Source organism: Myotis davidii, unplaced genomic scaffold (assembly GCF_000327345.1).
Source record: "Myotis davidii unplaced genomic scaffold, ASM32734v1 scaffold6, whole genome shotgun sequence".
Lineage (NCBI taxonomy): Eukaryota > Metazoa > Chordata > Mammalia > Chiroptera > Vespertilionidae > Myotis > Myotis davidii.
In genome coordinates, this window is record NW_006383011.1 from 17825084 (window position 1) to 17844458 (window position 19375).

General features: G+C 38.2%; 1 protein-coding gene across 1 annotated transcript in view; it reads right to left on the reverse strand.

Moving 5' to 3' along the window:
- Positions 1-19375, reverse strand: part of PLEKHH2 (pleckstrin homology, MyTH4 and FERM domain containing H2) — a 64932-nt gene that overhangs the window by 31652 nt on the left and 13905 nt on the right. The window contains 8 exon segments of the mRNA XM_006778690.2: positions 4291-4449; positions 6163-6287; positions 6399-6620; positions 8857-9001; positions 9606-9700; positions 11180-11255; positions 14567-15528; positions 17550-17735. Coding sequence (XP_006778753.1) covers positions 4291-4449; positions 6163-6287; positions 6399-6620; positions 8857-9001; positions 9606-9700; positions 11180-11255; positions 14567-15528; positions 17550-17735 — 1970 coding nt within the window.

Sequence of the window (19375 nt, forward strand, 5' to 3'; positions counted from 1 at the left end):
GGTGCTTGAGGAAAAACAAAAACAAATGTTTTATTTGGCAAGACGTGTTTCAGTTTAATTAAATTTAGAAACATATATTTGAGGACAAATATCCTGGAAGTTTTAAATGGTTTGTGTTATGCAGGGTTGTGTTTTTTCTTCTTCTTCTTCTTTTAAACAAACTCCAAAAAAACAAAAAAGAGAGAGAGACTCATCATAACTGGAGTATAATGCATCAGGCTGCAGAGCATATCCTTTTGAGATGATATATCTTTAAAACAGAACAATGGGTACTATTGAAGAACTACAAATTAATGAAGGCCTTTGCCAATTCACTATAAATGCTCTGTTTAAAGCCATAGTCTATCTTTATATGTAGATCGAGTAATATTAGTTTACCTTAAAACTCTGACTTACTCTGAAAAACTCATAAAGCAAATTACACTAGGAGAATCCTCATGAAAATGGAAAGGCAATCTCAAAACGCAGGGCTTTGGGGAAACAAAATAATTGAAAGAATCATTTTTCAGTGTACCTTGCATCCATAACAAAGATACTTCCTATCAGTTCTGCTTGAAACTTTGAAGACAAACAGTGAATCCTATCCCGGTGAGCCTTTGTCACCACACACATAAGCTCCCCTGGTCTCCTCTCTTCTCCTGTATTCTCACACCTGTAGCCTTGTCCACTACAAATCCTGACACCAGCCTTGCTGACTTCAGTAACTAGGTGAAGCTCTTGTGGTAGTAAGAGTGGTGTAAGGAGAGAGGGAAGTAGAGGGAGGTGGCACATATAAACAGTTTATATGTGTCAGTCACTGTTCTAAAGAACGTTACCTGCTAAAATAATTCATTTAATCCTTCCTCCAACACCCCGTGAGGTTGGCACTATTATCCCCACTTTACAAATGAGGATGCGAAGGCACAGAGCCTGTAAGTCACGGTCACACAGTGGCAAGTGTCACAGCCAGGATTTATGCCCATATTCTTGCCTTAGCCCCTGCTACACCGCCTCTCTATATCCTTAACCCTCAGTTCCTTGCTCTCTTCATCTGCTATCCCTCCATTTTCACCATCCATCCCCTCAGCCACACCTAGTGAATTCCGCTTCTGAAATTTACACTCTACCCTCTGATCTCAACCTCCCTCCACCTCCCTCTCTCCTTACTCACACCACTCCAATTCTTTGACTTCATTCAAAACCGAGCCCCCTAACCCTCCCATTTTAGTCCAGTTTACCAGTCCCCCCTGCTTCCTTCTCACCAACCTTGGATCCTGTGTTTGATCATAAAATAGCTCCTGCACCAAGACCAGGGATTACATTGTATTCCTATGGCTCTGACAAATCCACCCAACAACATTTTTCTCCATTTGCTTTTTTAAAAATATATTTTTTATTGATTTCAGAGAGGGAGAGAGAGATAGAAACATCAATGATGAGAGAGAATCATTGATGGCTGCCTTCTACACACCCCACACTGGGGATCCAGCCCACAACCTAGGCATGTGCCCTGAACGGGAATCGAACCATTACCTCCTGGTTCATAGGTTGATAGTCAACCATTGAGCCATGCTGGCTGGGCTAATTTTTTTTAAATAAATGAATTATTATGTAAAAAAAAATTTTGTCCCAAGCAGTAAAAGAAGTTTCAAGAGTGAATATCCAGAATCAAATCAGTCAAGCTCTTAATATCTACCTACATATTCCTGTACTTAATAGCAATGTGACAACTTGGAAAAACCTGTTCCCTTCTAAGGTACTCAAAGCTGCTCCACAGCATCTCAAACTGTAGCCTGAATGTGAGCTCAGAACAAGTCACTAAGAATAGCTGAGGGATGGTTTTCTGTTACAAGGTTCTGAGAGTGAAAATATGGGGGTGGACAAGGATTCATAACTAGTAGGAAGAAAACCTACTTAGCATCCTGTCTATGAACCATAATGGTTTGGTCATCAGCTAATCACATCACCTTTTACTTATTTAAAATGCAACTGTGAAATGGGAAGCAGAGAACAGCAGAAATGTAATATGAGCAAAAATTAATCAACCATGTTGATAAATTAATAAGCCATGCTGATTAAAACAGACAAACAACAACAAAAAAACACAAACTAATTTTGGGTAAGTAATAAATCCTTGGCCATGGAATCATATTAAATTCTAAGGGCTTGCTATACATGGTCCTTGATAAAGGAGGACATCCAGCCATTATGAATTAAAATAAGAATGCGATTTAAAGTAGCACTGTGTTCACTGGAAGATATACACTGAGTGGCCAGATTATTATGACCACCCCATCAGTATTTCATTGACACTTCCAAAAATACTGAATATTGAAAACTTCCTAAGCAAATACTCTCAAGGTTTTATTAGTATTATTTGCATAACTAATTCACTTCATTGTATTGATGGGGTAGTCATAATAATCTGGCCACTCAGTGTATATTTTCACAGTACCAGAGAATTTTCTAACCCATCAGTAACTGAAAAAGCATTTTTATGGTAATGTAATATTTGAAGACAAAACACACAGGTCATTCATTTCTTGGTTGAATGTATTGATTTTTTTCTGTTACTTTTGGAATAGCTGGTCAGTCTTTGCAAATATTACTGAATAACACCCACCTACACTCCCATATTAATATTAAGTATAGATTACATAGCTCATCACAACATCTAAAGTTTTCACCTCTTACATAAACAAAGCACATGGATAAAGAATGGTTGTAGAGATTATTTTTGGTATAATATGTTATGTGTAAAAACTTTATTATATTTCTCTAAAAGGGATAGTAAATATCCGTCAAAACCAATTGAAATTTTAAAAATTAAATAATATTTTAGCATAAATCAATACTGACTCATTATAAAGTTAGAAAACAGAACTAAATAAAAATAAAATAAAATCACGTATTCCATATATATTGGTACACTTCCCATGCAGCATTGGTGGTAAGCACAGCTGCCTTCTTTTCTATGAATATGTTTAACAAAAGTTGTGCTTTAAAGCATTATACACATTCTGAGTGAATATAATTCTGCACTCTACTTGTTTTATCACCCAACACATCATATTTCCGTAACATTAAATATTCTTAACAATTAAAATGACTACAGAGTAAAGCATTATCTGATTAAATACATATTTATTTAAGCTACCCCCTACTCTGCATCTATGTTGATCCCAAGTTTTCTTTAATATAAACTATGCCATGCAAGTAATCTTTCTGGGGTAATGGAAATGTTCTATCTATATCTTGATAGAGACAGTAAACATCTGTCAAAACTCATCAAACTCTGCCCTAACTCAGCGGATAGAGCATCGGCCTGCAGACTGAAGGGTCCCAGGTTCGATTCCAGTCAACGGCATGTACCTTGGTTGCGGGCACATCCCCAGTGGGGAGTGTGCAGGAGGAAGCTGAATTGATGTTTCTCTCTAATTGATGTTTCTAACTCTCTATCCCTCTCCCTTCCTCTCTCCAAAAAATCAATAAAATATATTAAAAAACAAACAAAAAAACTCATCAAACTCTACTCTTAAGAACTGCATTGCAGTATATGCTAATCATATCTCTTTCTTTTTAATAGAGAACATCTATCTGTGATGAACATCCTTATACTTAAATCTTTTACAAACTAAGACCATTTCCTGAGCATAAATTGCTTAGACTGAGATTACTGAATCAAAGCGTATGTATATACGTTTTTAAAATATTTAATATTCATTCATTCATTTGTTCTTTCAAAAATATTTATTGAATAAACAGTTTGGCCAAGACATTGCCAAATTGCCTTCTAGAGTAATTCTCTCCCTAGCAGATTTCTCAATTTGTGTCAATACTGCGTTTCATAATGTTAAAAATGTCCCCCTTTGACCAGATTTTTAAAAATACCTATGATTTCAAGTTGTGCTTTTTAAAGAACATTACTAGCGAGAGTAAAATGTCTTTCCACATGCTTATGGAGCATGTGTATTTCATCTGACCTCTCCCAGCTCTGCTTCTTTCCCTTCGTGTCCTTTGCTCCTTCCCCCATTGGTACCCTTTACTTACTGATTAGAAAAAGCTTGTTTATCAGCCATTTCAAATACCTTTTAAAAAATTCTGCCTAGAGAATTTTTGAGAGTAAGAATATTTAGATTTTCATGTATAGTAGTCAAGTTTGTCATTTTTCCTCTTTATGGTTTTGGTCTTTGGCATTCTATTTAAAATACCCTTCCCCACCCCAAGATAACATAAATATTCAATGTATTTTCTCTGACACCCACTATTCCCGACCAGTGGGACCCTGCCAGGCACACAGAGGCCTCCTACCTTCGTGAGCAGGCCCTTCACCGTTGGTTTGCCCTCAGGCTGCAGGGAAAGTGGGTTGGCAGCTTGTACTCGAAGAACATTCTGTAACACCTTAATCCATTCCTCCAATATATTGGGAGAATCTGCAGTCAGATAGTATGTGTGCTTTTCAGTGGTCAACTGGAATGGGATGAGAAAGAGACAGGAAAGGAAACGCTGGAGATTTGGGCTTATTTGCATTTCCTTGTCCATTCTTTAAACATTGCTACTTAACATGGAAAAAACATGCTAAACCTTGAATCCTAGGTGGGAAATAAATGACTCCATAAGTAATTTAGCATATTTTCACCACTCTGTGAGAATTACAGTGATTAACATTCCGTTGAATTTTTTTTTCCAACTGAAGTTTACTTTAAATTTTTCATAGTATTAAAATTTTAGGTCATGATTTATCTTGTTTACTCAATACATTTTCCTTTAAATGTGCTATAGGCTCCTGGTTGTTGAAGTGAGGAGCAGAATGACTGGAGACTGTACTAAAATAATACATTTTTAACCAAGCCAGGAGTTGTTATAGAAATGAAAAAAATCGCCCTAGGGGTTTGGCTCAGTGGATAGAGTGTCGGCCTGTGGACTGAAGGGTCCTGGGTTCAATTCTGATCAAGGGCACATGCCTGGGTTGCAGGCTCGATCCCCAGTAGGGGGCATGCAGGAGGCAGCCGATCAATGATTCTCTCATCACTGATGTTTCTCTCTCTCTCTCTCCCTCTCCCTTTCACTCTGAAATCATTCAATCAATTATAAATAAAATAAAATCTTGCATATAAGTTCTTGGAACTAACATGTGATCAGACATTATGAACTTGCAATTTTTCAGACTCAAATTAACCAAACGTCAAATTTTCCAGATATTTAGGAAGCTTACAAACGACCTTTATCTGCCATGCTCCAAGACAAAGCTTCCACGATTCTCCTTTCTACATTTTGGGACAGTTCTCAGGTATTATCCACTGGAAACACTGATAAAGTAAGTTTCTAATAAATGTTGAAGTCTGCCCTCTCGAGGAGCAACATAATAATGATTATTAAAGGCATTTCAAAGTGTCTGAATTTAAATCACATATACCAAACTATCTCAACAGCCTACGTCTTAAATGTAACAGGTTTCTGTCACGACTGGCCTATTTGTGAGTGAAATGGTCAGTGGCTCCGCTATGGTGTGACTTAGTGGGAACTAATACAGCCCCACTGCTCACCAATATCCTTCCTATTTAGGTGTCAACAGCATCTGAAGTTCACAGAACTGTCACTTTCTGGTTCTGTATTAAAATACAAACACTCCTGAATTTAATATACATTAAACTACTAACATCTTCATTTATCTGATAACCGTCCCCTAAAATAGCTAGACAGTTTGAGAGCTGAGAATAGCTGGGAGACTAAGTACAGGGAAAGAACAGTATAAGTGATAAAGGGTAAATGAAGTAGTGGAGAGTTACTCAACACAAACTTAGCTTATATTATGGTTTCATAAATTTTGAGTCATCAAGCTAAACCCAAAGTAAATTTTTACAAAATAGTGAATATCCAATCTCCTCTTTATTAGTTTGAATAATTGAGAATTAAGTTTTGCATGATACAAAAACATAGTTTTTAAAAAAGTACCTGGGCCCTAACTGGTTTGGCTCAGTGGATAGAGCGTCGGCCTGTGGACTGAAAGGTCCCAGGTTCGATTCCGGCCAAGGGCATGTACCTTGGTTGCGGGCACATCCCCAGTAGGGAGTGTGCAGGAGGCAGCTGATTGATGTTCCTCTCTCATTGATGTTTCTAACTCTCTATCCCTTTCCCTTCCTCTCCGTGAAAACCAATAAAATATATTTTTTAAAAAAGTACCTGGACTGTTTGTCTGTTGTCTCCTCTTAAAATACTGCAGGATGCACTAAGTTCAATATGGCCGTGGGGTTTTCTAATTACATCGCTCTGTATGAAAGGAAGAAAACCAAGAGCAAAGTGATTACCTGTATAGTAGCCATAATAAGAAATGTTTTAATTAATAACATCACGGAAGAAAATCAACCAGGAGTTTGAATTCTAGTTTGAGGAATTCAGTTCCAAATAGCAAGCACTGCTCAGCTGGCTGGGCACTGACCTAGGAACCAGGAGGTCGAGGTTTGATTCCTGGTCAGGGCACAGGCCGGGTTGAGGGCCCGACCCATAGGAGGAAGTCTACCCTGCATGTAGGAAGCAGCCAATCAATGATTCTCTCGGCTGCGAGCACTCGGTGTCTGTGGAGTAAGCATCTGGGGGGATAGCATAGTCACTTTCAGAAGCCACAGAAGACAGAGACACACCTAGGTGAATAAAGGAACAAGTCAAAGTCAATATTTAATAACTGGGTGGTCCAAATGCTGGCTGCGAGTTCTCTGAGGGATACAGCTATTCCTAAATCATAAGCCTGCCTACGCTAGAGTCAGTCTCATGCCTTTGGCCATGAAGAACTTTTAAAGCAGAAAACAGAACTAAAGGGTAAGGAGTAACATGCAAGTCTTTAAGGAAGTCAAAGGAACGTTAATATTTAAAATGATTACAAGCAAAGCTGTTTTTGCATATATAAAATATATACATTAGTCTACAAATGTATCTTTTAGTAAGGATTAAAATATGTGCACTTGCATTTTTATATATAGGCAAACAAATATTTAATCCTTTTTTTCCAAATATTTAATCTTAATTAAGATTTGCACAATCACATTTACTTTTTGTAATCACCTTTAAAGTAATTCACATTTACAAACACCCCACAATTTCAGAATTTTTTTGTATTAAGTCCAATACTACTAGTTTATAGATTTAAAAAATATTTTTAAAAGAGAAGCAGTATGATTTAAAGACATAAACAGACCATTTCATTTGCCAGTGGCTACAAGAGAAAATTCAGGGAACATTTTCACAATAACTCACTTGGCTTTTTAGAAAAAGACTTGTAAATTACAAGTTATATTTGGACGGTCTCTACAATGGAGATTTTGAATATATTAAATAAAATCAAATTGCAAGTTATAGTTGGAGGGTCACTACAATGGAGATTTTTTTTTTTTAAATATATTTTATTGATTAATAAAATCAAGGACTTAGGTCATTATTCATTACACTTGTATAGCCAATTTTAAAAATATTTATTAACATTTAAGGGACATTAGAACAATGTCACTATATCATTATTATTTATGTGAATAAGACAAGTAATAGTTGTGATAACAGTGATGTCTTTTTTCTTTTAATGGAAGGACAGACATTTAGATCTATAAAGGACCTAAAAGATCATCTCAGCTAATCCCCTCATTCTCTAAGGAGACTAAAGGATTTGTCCAAAGTCAAATCACTAGGCATGGGCACTGCTGGAGAACAAAGCTCAGGCTCCCAGATCCAGGGCCAGTATGTTAGGCACCATCCTAGGTGCTAGCGATAGAACAGACAACAAAACAGAACCTTTCCTGCCCTCATGGAGCATAGATTCTAGTTGGAGGGAGACTGATAAAAAATAGGCACTAAGTCCTGTGGAAAAATAATATGTAGGGCAGACTAAGGGAATTTTTAAGAGTCCAGCAGTTGGAGAAGGCAAAGGAGTCCATCTGAATGGTGTGGTCAGCGCAGATCTCTGAGAGGGCAGTGTCTGCACAGGCACCGAAGGAGGCGCGGGAGTCAGCCATATAGACATCTGGGTGAAGAATACCAAGCAGAGAAAGCAACCAGTGCAAAGGTCCTGAAATAAAAGCGGGCCTGGAATGTTCCAGGAACAGCAGTGTGGCCAGAGCTGAGTGAAGGAGGAGAAAAAAAGGAAATGAGGAAGGACATAAAAGACACCTTATAGCCATTATGAGTCCTTGTAGTATTTTGAGTAAAAAAGTGTGATGTAACCTGAATCTAGCTGGGGGGTAGGGGGTGGGGTAGAGAGTCAAGGTATGAGCAAAGAGACTAGTGAAAGCCCCAAATACTAAACCTATGAAAACTGACGACTCCAGTTGAAAATGAGGGGTTTGGGAATACCTAGGGGTTCCATGGAACACCGTTTGAAAACCAACAAACATATCATGGTGACTTGAAGGTTTTTGTAAATACAGACACCATTTAGTGTGATGAAATCTCTCTGTAACCTCTTCCTAAGCCAAAAATTTCTTCCAAATCCACTAAAAATCACAAATATATCTAAAGTAAATTTTTCATTGTTTTCTATCTTATTACCAGATGAACCACCAGATTTTCAGATGTATTTGTTGCCATTTAGCAGTATAACAAATTGAACTGAAGTAAATCTATCCCATAAATTATCCAAATAAATTATTCCCATAATAAAGTGTTTTCTCTTTTACATGAAAGAAAAGGTTAAACAAAAAAGTATATGTGGCTTGTCTGGGAACACGAAGAGGATCGAGAATATAAGCGTCTTAGTCTCAGGCTAATTCTCTCGTCACCGTGGTTTAAAATAAGTGCTCTGACTTTTTTAAAAATCCTATTACAGAGATAAAAGTCCCATTTAGCATTCTGAACGGTTTGGAGTTGCCTTGTATGCCCGAGCCTTTCGCTCACCTCGCTTCATGGCTCTGGGGCTGCCTGGCCCACTCCGGCTGCGCGAGTCGGACTCTGACGTCCGGGAGCTGCATCTGGAACTCTCTTCTTCCTCTGATCCAGAGGACTCGTCCAGGAACGGGCTGCTGCTTATCTGGGTCGCCTTCTACAGAAAAGCAGAACCACCTCTATGTGGCCACCTCTACAGTCGCCTCTCTCTTTAGATATAGAATGTTTTACCAGAAGCAGCCATGGAATAAACGTTTTTAAAGGAATGAAAGAACATGTTTTGCCATTATCAAAGTCATGCTGTTAAGTCCCAAATTCTAATTAGCATGGCATTTTGGCAATTTATAAAAGATTCCTGAAAACATAAGGCCATGAGTACCTGGTGATACTTATTTTAATAAGGTTCTTCAAGCAAGGGAGGAGAGCCCTGGCAGTGACACAAAGATCTTTCTAAATTAGTTTTCATGGCATCGTTAGTAACATACTTCCTTTAAACAATTAAGTAAACCGTGGAGGGGGTGGAGTATCACATGGGACATAACAAAATTGGATTCAGACCTCTGATGCTGATAAGAAGAAATATCTTCTCCAGATCTTTCATTTCTTATCTTTATATGCTATATTAGAGTGAATTTCTAAAACTCCCCATAAAGGGAGAGTCTGTGGAAACTGACAAGAATGAAATATGGAGCTTGAATAAACAGTCTTCTTGACCCGTCATGAAGAGATCCACATGTTTAACAGTAACAATAATGAGTTACCCCCTTCAATGTTGTATACACTGGAGTTGTCATATTCTTGTATATCAGAGATGTATAAAGTCCCGATGTGGTATAGGAAAGCATTGCAACAGAATCTGAAACAGAAAACAAAATTATTTTTTAAAAAACAACACAAAAACTTCTAACCAGCATTTAGGTCTATTTCTCACGAATGTGAATTAACAAAATTTCCAATTAAAAGAGAAATTGAATCAACACACATGATTACTGGTTATATAGTCTACTTTAAGAATTATGGCATTTGCAGGTTTAATTACACACTGTACTACATGGTTCATTATTTCCTCATGTGTGCTGGTTCCCCAACTAGACTGTAAGCTCTCTGAGAGCAAGGAGCATGGCTTTTATTTCAACGGCATCTCCATCCGGCTCAGTCTGGGCAGAAATAAGTACAAACACCTGCTGACTGGTTCAGTGAGCAGTAGCCTATGAAGATATGCTCTGATTATCACTGACATGGTGTTAAAACATCATTCTTAGGCCTTTATCAGGTGAACCTCATGTTGAAAGGTTAGACTACAATCTCCTAAATGGTAAGAACATGAGATAGTTGGAAAGAAACAGAATATCAGTGGTTATTTCCGAGATATGAATTAGTGGTGGGATAGGTAGAAGGAACCAAGGGAAAATTTCTCTTTTTTTTTCCAGACAGTTCTTTGTGATTTTATTTTATTTTATTATAATTGGCATCTCTGAGATGTGAATTAGTGGTGGGATAGGTAGAAGGAACCACGGGAAAATTTCTCTTTTTTTTCCAGACAGTTCCTTGTGATTTTATTTTATTTTATTATAATTGGCATGTGTTGCTTTTATAACACATTTTTGATGAAAGAAAGAGACAGGGAGGGAGGGAGAGGTGGAGGGAGGGAGGAAGGGTGGGAAGGAAGAAGGAAGGAAAAGAGAGAAATGTGTTTTAAACTCTGGAAAAAGAGAACATAGAGACCAGTATGTTTCCTTTAAACAGCTGAAACGCCACAGTTTCTTTGCTTTAGCCTTTTCTAGGTAAAAACATAATGAGGTACTCTCTGCATGAGAATGAAATGTTCATGTGCCCCTATACTGAATTTTAAAATATAAATCAGCTATCCTAGAAATCATTTTCTGAAAGGTTAAATAACTCTATTATTCTATTATTTAGACATTTAGGAATTTCTTGGCTAATGAAACAGCAGTACAAAATCACTTATTTTTATATTTTAATTTTTTAATACTTTTTATTGTAGTAAAAAAAGTTTAACATAAAATTTACCATTTTAATCATTTTTAAGTGTACAGTTCAGTTAATGTTAAGTATATTAACATTGTTGTGAATCTGATCTTGATAACATTTTACCTTACAAAACTGAAATTCTATACCCATTAAACAACTATTCTCCCTTTCCTTCCCCCAAGGCCCAATAACCAGTATTCTACTTTCTGTTTCTATGAATCGGACTACTTTAGATACCTCATATAAGTGGAATCATACAGTATTTGTCTTTTTGTGACTGCTTATTTCACTTAGCGTAATGTCCTCAAGGTTCATCCATGTGGTAGCATGCAAAATCACTTACTTTTATTAACATTCTCCATATTGAAAGCCTCAGACATTCGAATGCCTGATTTGGCCACAGCATAAATTCTGCTTTCCTAATGTAAAAGAGAAATTTAAACTGAATATTTAAAGCAAAGAAATGATTACTTTCAATACACATGTTTTTCATTTAATATTCATTAGAGTACAGCATTATTATAAAACTGTCACCATGGCCAACTAAAATATGCCACTGTGAATAGCACTGCAGAAGTTTTTTTCCATCCATTAATAATTCCATTATTTATCTTTGTTCCCAAATTTCTGCTTGGTATTTTAAATTCTCTTGGAGATAGGAAAAAAAAGTAATAGAAAGCTTCCTCACAATCCATCACTGACTCTAGATAAGCACTACCTCTAATAGTCTACCATTCTAGAATATGGTCAAAGAAAATAAAGGGAAAACCTTGAATAGTTGTAAGCTGAAGCCAGAATCCATTCATAATCATTGACTACACATAAATATTGCCTTTAATACTCTACCATTTTAGAACATGGTTGAAGAAAAAAGAAAAAACTTGAAATCAGAAATCACAGATAGAGTAGCATTAAGTGTTATTACCTTCATATTTCAATGAAGTAGAAGAAACACCCGAGGTCAAATAGTAAATTTGAGAATTGCAATGGAATGTATAATATCTTGTTCCAGAAGTAGGTTATTTTGCTTTCTCTTTTTCATTTCAGAGATAGCTCTCAAATGGGTACTAAAAAGGTTATTAACCCTGCCCCTATGAGGGACTCTAACCTGGATACAGTTGTCTAGACCATAGTACAGCAGGCACCTAAGGTAGTCCTGTTGAGGACTGTGCTAGCCAGGGGCTTGTGAGGTCACGGGCATGAGAATCTCTAACTGTCTGAGACACTTTGGATTGAAGAGTGGCTGACTGAATGACTCAGATGCAGTTTCTTTGAGAGTGTGAGTGTGGGCAGAGTTGGCAGAACTGGAGGCCTGGTGCATGAATTCAGGCACTGGTGGGGTCCGGCCGGCCCACCCTGAATGGGGCAATCGGGCTGAGTCGGCAGGGGGGAGGGGACGCAGGAGGTTGGTGGGCTGGCCCGTCCCCTGGTCAAACTTCCAGTGGAACTCCTAGTTGAGGGGACGATTTGCATATCAGCCTTTTATTATATAGGATAAGACAGTAAATGGGAGATGTGAGGCAGTGAAAAGTCAGGGGAGAGTGAATAAGTGTAGTTAGTAGTGGTGAGAAAAGCAGACTCATTGTAGACAGGAAAGGACAAGTGAGCCACTGGACCTGGAGCAATGGTGTCACCGGTTTCTAAGTGGCTGACTATCAGAGGTGCTGTTCAATCAGCACATGTTGTCCCCCTAGAGCAGTGATGGCGAACCTTTTGAGCTCGGCGTGCCAGCATTTTGAAAAACCCTAACTTAACTCTGGTGTCGTGTCACATATAGAAATTTTTTGATATTTGCAACCATAGTAAAACAAAGACTTATATTTTTGATATTTATTTTATATATTTAAATGCCATTTAACAAAGAAAAATCAACCAAAAAAAATGAGTTCGCGTGTCACCTCTGACACGCGTGTCATAGGTTCGCCATCACTGCCTTAGAGTGACTACTAAATTTTAAATGACAGTCAAGTTCAATAAGGATGGGTTATGTCTTAAACTCTTAATAAAATAAACTCTGATAAATTGAGGTAATTAGAATACATCTCTTTTTTGTGAAACCTGAAAATACCAATAAACAAAAATAAAATCTCAAACTTGGCCAGTCTGCTAAAGGGTTTGTGAAAAACAATAGTACTTTTTCAGGATTGAATAGTTTCAGCAGCCAAGGAAAAGCAAGAAAGGCAAAAAAAAAAAAAAAAAAAAAAAAAAAAGTGAAATGGTTTGCCAACTAAAACACACTTGAAAGCCTAACCTAAATCTCTGGAAATCTCAACATAGTAAGAAAAGCGCGCTGCCTAAAGGATAACATATTTGGAATTCCAGAGATTCACATGCCAATAACATCCCCTTCCTTTTTCTGCTGTCCAGAATTTAATAATAAACTGCAGACGGCTTCATATGGACAATGAAAGGTTCTTCTGAAAGTAAGTAAGAGCATGCACAGCTCAAGGTCTGAATTTATACTAGGAAACACGGTCACCTTAATTTGCTAAAAATGGCATTTCTCACTAAATAAAAAAATAACAGAACATGACTCCAAAAACCCAAAATTCCTGCAACTCAGGTGTTTCTCTTGAGGCCACCGGTTAAATTATGTCAAAATGGGAAGGAAAACTTAAATCTACAGAACAGATCATTTCACTTTGTTTCAAATACAGGAAGAATTTTTAAATTGATGGATGAATTGATAGGTGAATTATTATATTAATTGTCAGTGTTTCAATGGAAGAATTTCAATCTATTCTGGATATTTAGGAAGATGCTTTTGGTTAAAGGAATGGATTTATAAGTTCATAAAGAGTAAAATTAAATTTCTCTTAAGGCCAATCAATGAAATAATTAACTTCAAAAACTGATGACCAGTAAGAGTGAAGCGTCCTGGTTGAGAATTCACCCACAAGTATTAACACAGTTAAAGAGGAACCTTTCTTCTCCACCCCAGATGTTTTCTTACATGTGGAGGGGGCTCCAGTAATTCAACACTCCTGATCTCTTCCCAACTATTCACTCTCCCCTCCCCGAAGAGAAGGAGTGGCTTAATGAGATCGGTAAGCTTAGAAGGAGAAACTGGACATGCAGAGTCCAGCACCTTCCTCTCTCCTTTCTCTTCAGAACAACCATTTGTTCATGCTCTGGGCTTTAACTTTCCGAGGCCAGAGCCTCACTGGCTGCAGCCTGTGGGGGTCCAGCACCAACTGGTGAATCAATCAGCTAGCTCCAAGGTCCAGTATGAGAAAGCTCCTCTGCCCACCAATTCTCTAAAATCAGTTTAATCAGTAATAAAGGTAATATTTTGCTCTCCCATCTGTCGTATCCTTGTCTTGCTTCTTTATTTTAATATATTTTATTGATTTTTTTTTTTTACAGAGAGGAAGGGAGAGGGATAGAGAGTTAGAAACATCGATCAGCTGCTTCCTGCACACCCCCTACTGGGGATGTGCCCGCAACCAAGGTACATGCCCTTGCCCGGAATAGAACCTGGGACCCTTCAGTCTGCAGGCCGACGCTCTATTCACTGAGCCAAACCGGTCAGGGCTCCTTGTCTTTCCTCTCATTGATCCAGAACTCAGTGAGAAAGAGAAGGGGAAATTCTGTTCTGAAAACAGGGAATGATCAGAACAAAGGTGGATTTGAAAAGAAACAGGAAAAGAAGTCAAACCTGAAAATGAGTGTTAAGAAAAAAAACACACACACACAGTGTGCATGTGCTGCACACAGCAATACAATTTACCCAGGAGGGAAAACGGTGCAGGGGAGGAGTCGGAGGTTTGCTGCACGCCGCCTTCTTTGCCGAGTCACAGCTTTCCTGGTCATCTGAACACGGGGATTCCAGGGAGTCATAGGAGAACAATCCGTCGTCACAACTGGTGTCCATATTCTCCAAAACTTCTGTACTGTCGCCATCCACCAGATCCAGATCTGTTTCCTGGGGTCTCAGTGGCCGGATCATGCTTATGGCATTTCTGTTCGTACCAAACATCCTATCGGAACTTAACTGAGGCTGGCTTAGGTGCCTTTTGGCCAGTGCTACACTTATACTGAAAACATTAGGAATCCTTAACTTGGGGGGTGGCAGGTTGGATGAAGGCACTAATTGGGTTCCTTTTCCAGGCAGTAGGTTAGGATGCTTTGGAGTCAACGCTGGGGTCAAAATCGGGCTTGGGGTGTTGGCCTCGCTCGATGACGATGAATAATCCAGCCTCTGAGACTGAAATTTTTTATTCAGTTCATCGGAGGAACTATCGTGCTCCTTTTTACTCGACTCGGGATTTCCCTTTCCAAGAAGACTATTCTGAGCTTTCCACTGTGCTTCCTGCTGCCAAGAATACAGCTTCTTGTGCTCTGGTCTCTTTATGCCGAACGTCTCTTCTTCAAATATAGAACTGCTGTCATCGGACGCTGTCAGATAGGGTTCACTGCCCATCCTGCTGCACCGGACCCCTTCCTCTGACGTGTGGCTGGACAGGGTGGACGTGTACCTGGACTTGGATCTTCCTTTGCTCCCGTCTTCCTCATCGGAACTCCAGTCACTCCCGGGAGCCCCAGAATTCTGGGAGATGCCACCCTCTGTCGCGAGACTTGTTCTTGATTTCCGGTTCTGCTCTGAGCCACAGGAGGTTTGACGCAAAGTTCTCTGACCTCGGCTGTTTTCTTGAATGTGGTTATCGACAGACTTTTCTGGAATTTCCATTTCTAGAAAAGCAAATATCATATTCACATGTTTGCCTTTAATAATATCATCTTTCTGTGCGTTTAGCTTTCTGTAACTACACTGTCAAAACTGGAGTTTTCATAAGAATAAAGTTAATTTACATTATTATTATTTTTTTTTAGTTGTATGACTTTTTTAAACCCAAGTTTGGAAACGATAAGCTTTATATGAAACATGGAGCCCTGACACTTCAATAGCATAGTATCAAAATGAAACTGCTTTTACAAGCAAACATGCTGGGAGGAAAACTGACACTAGTCTAAGGAGAGATAATCAAAGAAGCAAAACATGAAATAGGGCAACACTACCTATCAAAGAAAGCAGCCACTAAAACATGAACATTCTTAAATTGATTTTAGAAGCCAAGAGAAGGACAACCCTCTTACATTTCTATTTCAAAATCATCACATGTAAATTTAAACATAATATAGTTTAAATAACAAACTTGGTTTCCAAACTTCAATACATGAAATATGCAAAACCATGAAGAAAACATAAACAGAGAAGGGCTTTCCTCCCTCTACTTCTGGTTTAATCGTAACTTCAAAATGTGTTTTTATAGTAAGAATTACACTCGTCTACAATGTCCTTAGATATGGCTTATTTTGTTTATAACATAATTAACAGAATAAACCACTGGCTTCAGAAACAGCGAACTAAAATTTTAGATCAAAGAGTACAAAATAAACTTTGAAACAGAAACATAGGTATGACCTTTATAACTAAGGAAATAGAGGCTGAACAAATAAACTGCAATTCGGTAGCAGGCACTTTGTTAACTCTGCAAATGAACGAAAGTTTCAATACAGGCAGCCTTCTCAACAAACAACAGCAAAAATGCAAGTCATGGCATAAAAGTGAGTAGCAAAGGAGCCTTCTCGCTGAAAAAGCATTAGGCAGTTTTCAGAATTTCATAATCAAGCATAGACTTTTAGGGCTATAATTTTTCTCCTTTGGGGGAAGCAAAGTGGGAACTGAAAATAGAGAAGATGCAAATTCAAGTCTCCCTGAAATACCTGGGAAAAGTCATTCTGGGTGGCAAAGCCAGCAGCGGCACCACAAAGCAAAATTTAGAGGGGCTTTAAGGCTAAAAAAGGAATATAAATCTGCACAGAGGTTAGGGTTTCAACATCCAGGCAAATATTTTCCTCGTTGAAGCAATAAAGGGAAAATCAAAGCAGTTACAAAAATTGCCCCTTGGTGCTCATTTTCTTTAGAAATTTGCAATGTCATATTTAATATTAGGTAATTTTTAAATATTTAAAATAAGTAATGAACAGAAAGTTCATAGTACTAATCTGAAACTCTAAGCTGAAACAAGTACCATGTAGGTGCAACTGTGAACCTTTTTAAAATGTTTTTTTTTTTTATTATTACTTTCAGAGAGAGGAAAAGAGGGGGAGAGAGAGATAGAAACATCAAGGATTAGAAAGAATCACTGATGGGCTGCCTCCTGCATGCCCCACACTGAAATAGAGCCCACAATCTGGGCATGTGCCCTCACCAGGAATCGAACTGTGACCTCCAAGGCCAGGGGTCCTCAAACTACGGCCCGCGGGCCACATGCAAATACAAATATTGTATTTGTTCCCATTTTGTTTTTTTACTTCAAAATGCAGTGTGCAGGTCGATGCTCTACCACTGAGCAACACCAGCCAGGCTATAAACCTTTTTGTAATTTTAAATATCATTGCTTCCTACTGCAGGAAGAAGTACCAAGAGGGGAAAATCAGTTTCTCCTCTACCTCACTGGCAAAGACTCTCAAAAAAAAAACATACTTAGATACACAAAGTTAAATGCTGAACATCTCTTTAAAAGTATTCTCATAAGACATGAACCTGTCAAGAAAAAAAAAATAAGAAAACTAGGATGAATCATTCAGAGAGATTTTGTATATTTACCCTTTTGAGTGACGGAAAAATTAAAAAAGGAAAATTAAGCTATATAAGGATTTTTCCCTTTTAAAAAATGTCAAAGCAAATTCCGCTAGTTCATAAATACCTTCTATGTCTTTTCCTTCAGTGAACTCAGGTTCTTTAGATGGTATCTTGCTCATTTCCTCCGATTTTACTACTTGAGGAGGACTCCTCGCTCGGGATGAAAAGCACCCGAAGGTCAAACTGCTTAGGCGCTGGCCTTCCGAAAGCTTTGGTGTGGAAACACTGGATGACTTCTTCCCTTGAACTTCTGCAAGATCATTCATCAAAATCAAGATCTGAATTCTTACAACAGCTTGATAAACACAGAACCGAAGCACATAAAAACGTGGACAAATCACTCCTTCTGCCAGAATAAAAGCCTGAAAATCCTAAAGGTCATCTTTTTCTTTTTCTTTTATTATTCAATTTATTTAAACTGAAAAAAGTTTTCACCCATTCTTCCCACCACTCATCCATCGCTTCTGGCAACCACCAATCTGTTCTCTGTGTGTCAATGAGCTTGGTTTTTCCATTTTACTTATTTATTTTTAGATTCCATATATAAAAGATCATAAGGTATTTGTCTTTTTCCGACTTATTTAACTTAGCAGAAGGCCCTCGAGGTTCATCATGTTGTTACAAATGCCGAGATTTCATTCTTTTTTATGGCTGAGTAATATTCCACATATATATCTTGGCTTCTTTATCCATTCACCCATCAATAGACACTTAGATTGTTGCCATATCTTGGCTATTGTAAATAATGTTGCATTGAACATGGGGTGCACATATCTTTTTGAATTAGTGTTTTCATTTTCCTCGGATAAATGCCCAGAAGTAGAATTGCTGAATCATATATGGTAGTTCTATTTTCAATTTTTTAAAATCTCCATACTCCTTTCCATGGTAGCTGAACCAATTTGCATTACCACTAACAGTGTACCAGGGTTCTCTTTTGTCCACATTCTTGCTAACACCAAGTTATTTCTTGTCTTTTTGATAATAGTCATTCTGACAGGTATGAGGTGATATCTCATTGTCGTTTTGCATTTCTCTGATGATTAGTGATGAGGCCTGGTTGCCAAATGATTAGAGCAGGGGTTCTCAACCTGTGGGTCGCGACCCCTTTGGGGGGCGAACGACCCTTTCACAGGGGTCGCCTAAGACCATCGGAAAACACATATATAATTACATATTGTTTTTGTGATTAATCACTATGCTTTAATTATGTTCAATTTGTAACAATGGAAATACATCCAGCATATCAGATATTTACATTACGATTCGTAACAGTAGCAAAATGACAGTTATGAAGTAGCAACGAAAATAATTTTATGGTTGGGGGTCACCACAGCATGAGGAACTGTATTAAAGGGTCGCAGCATTAGGAAGGTTGAGAACCACTGGATTAGAGGGTTGGAAATTTCAGCCTCACTCTTCATCCTCTATATCCCTGACCTCAGGGAATGGGAGAAGGGCTGACAGTTGAATTAATCACCATTGATTTTTAGAGAGAGTGGAAGGGAGGGAGGAAGGGGAACATCCACATGAGAGAGACACATCAATTGGTTGCCTCCCACACAGCAACCCAGGTACATGCCTTTGCCCAGGAACAGAACCCAAGACCCTTCAATGCACAAGCCGGTGCTCTAACTACTGAGAAAGACAGGCCAGAGTGACTAAATTTTTTAAAGCAAACAGATCTGAAAATAAATGTTGAAATTAGTATTATCTCCTTTGTGTTATTTGCTACTGTCTACCTATGTTTTCTAATATGGACATGTGGTTATCCTATCTAATAAAAGAGAAACATGGTAATTAGCCTACGATGGCTACCCTTCCCATTGGCTAATCAGGGCAATATGCAAATTAACTGCCAGCCAAGATGGCGGCCGGCAGCCAGGCAGC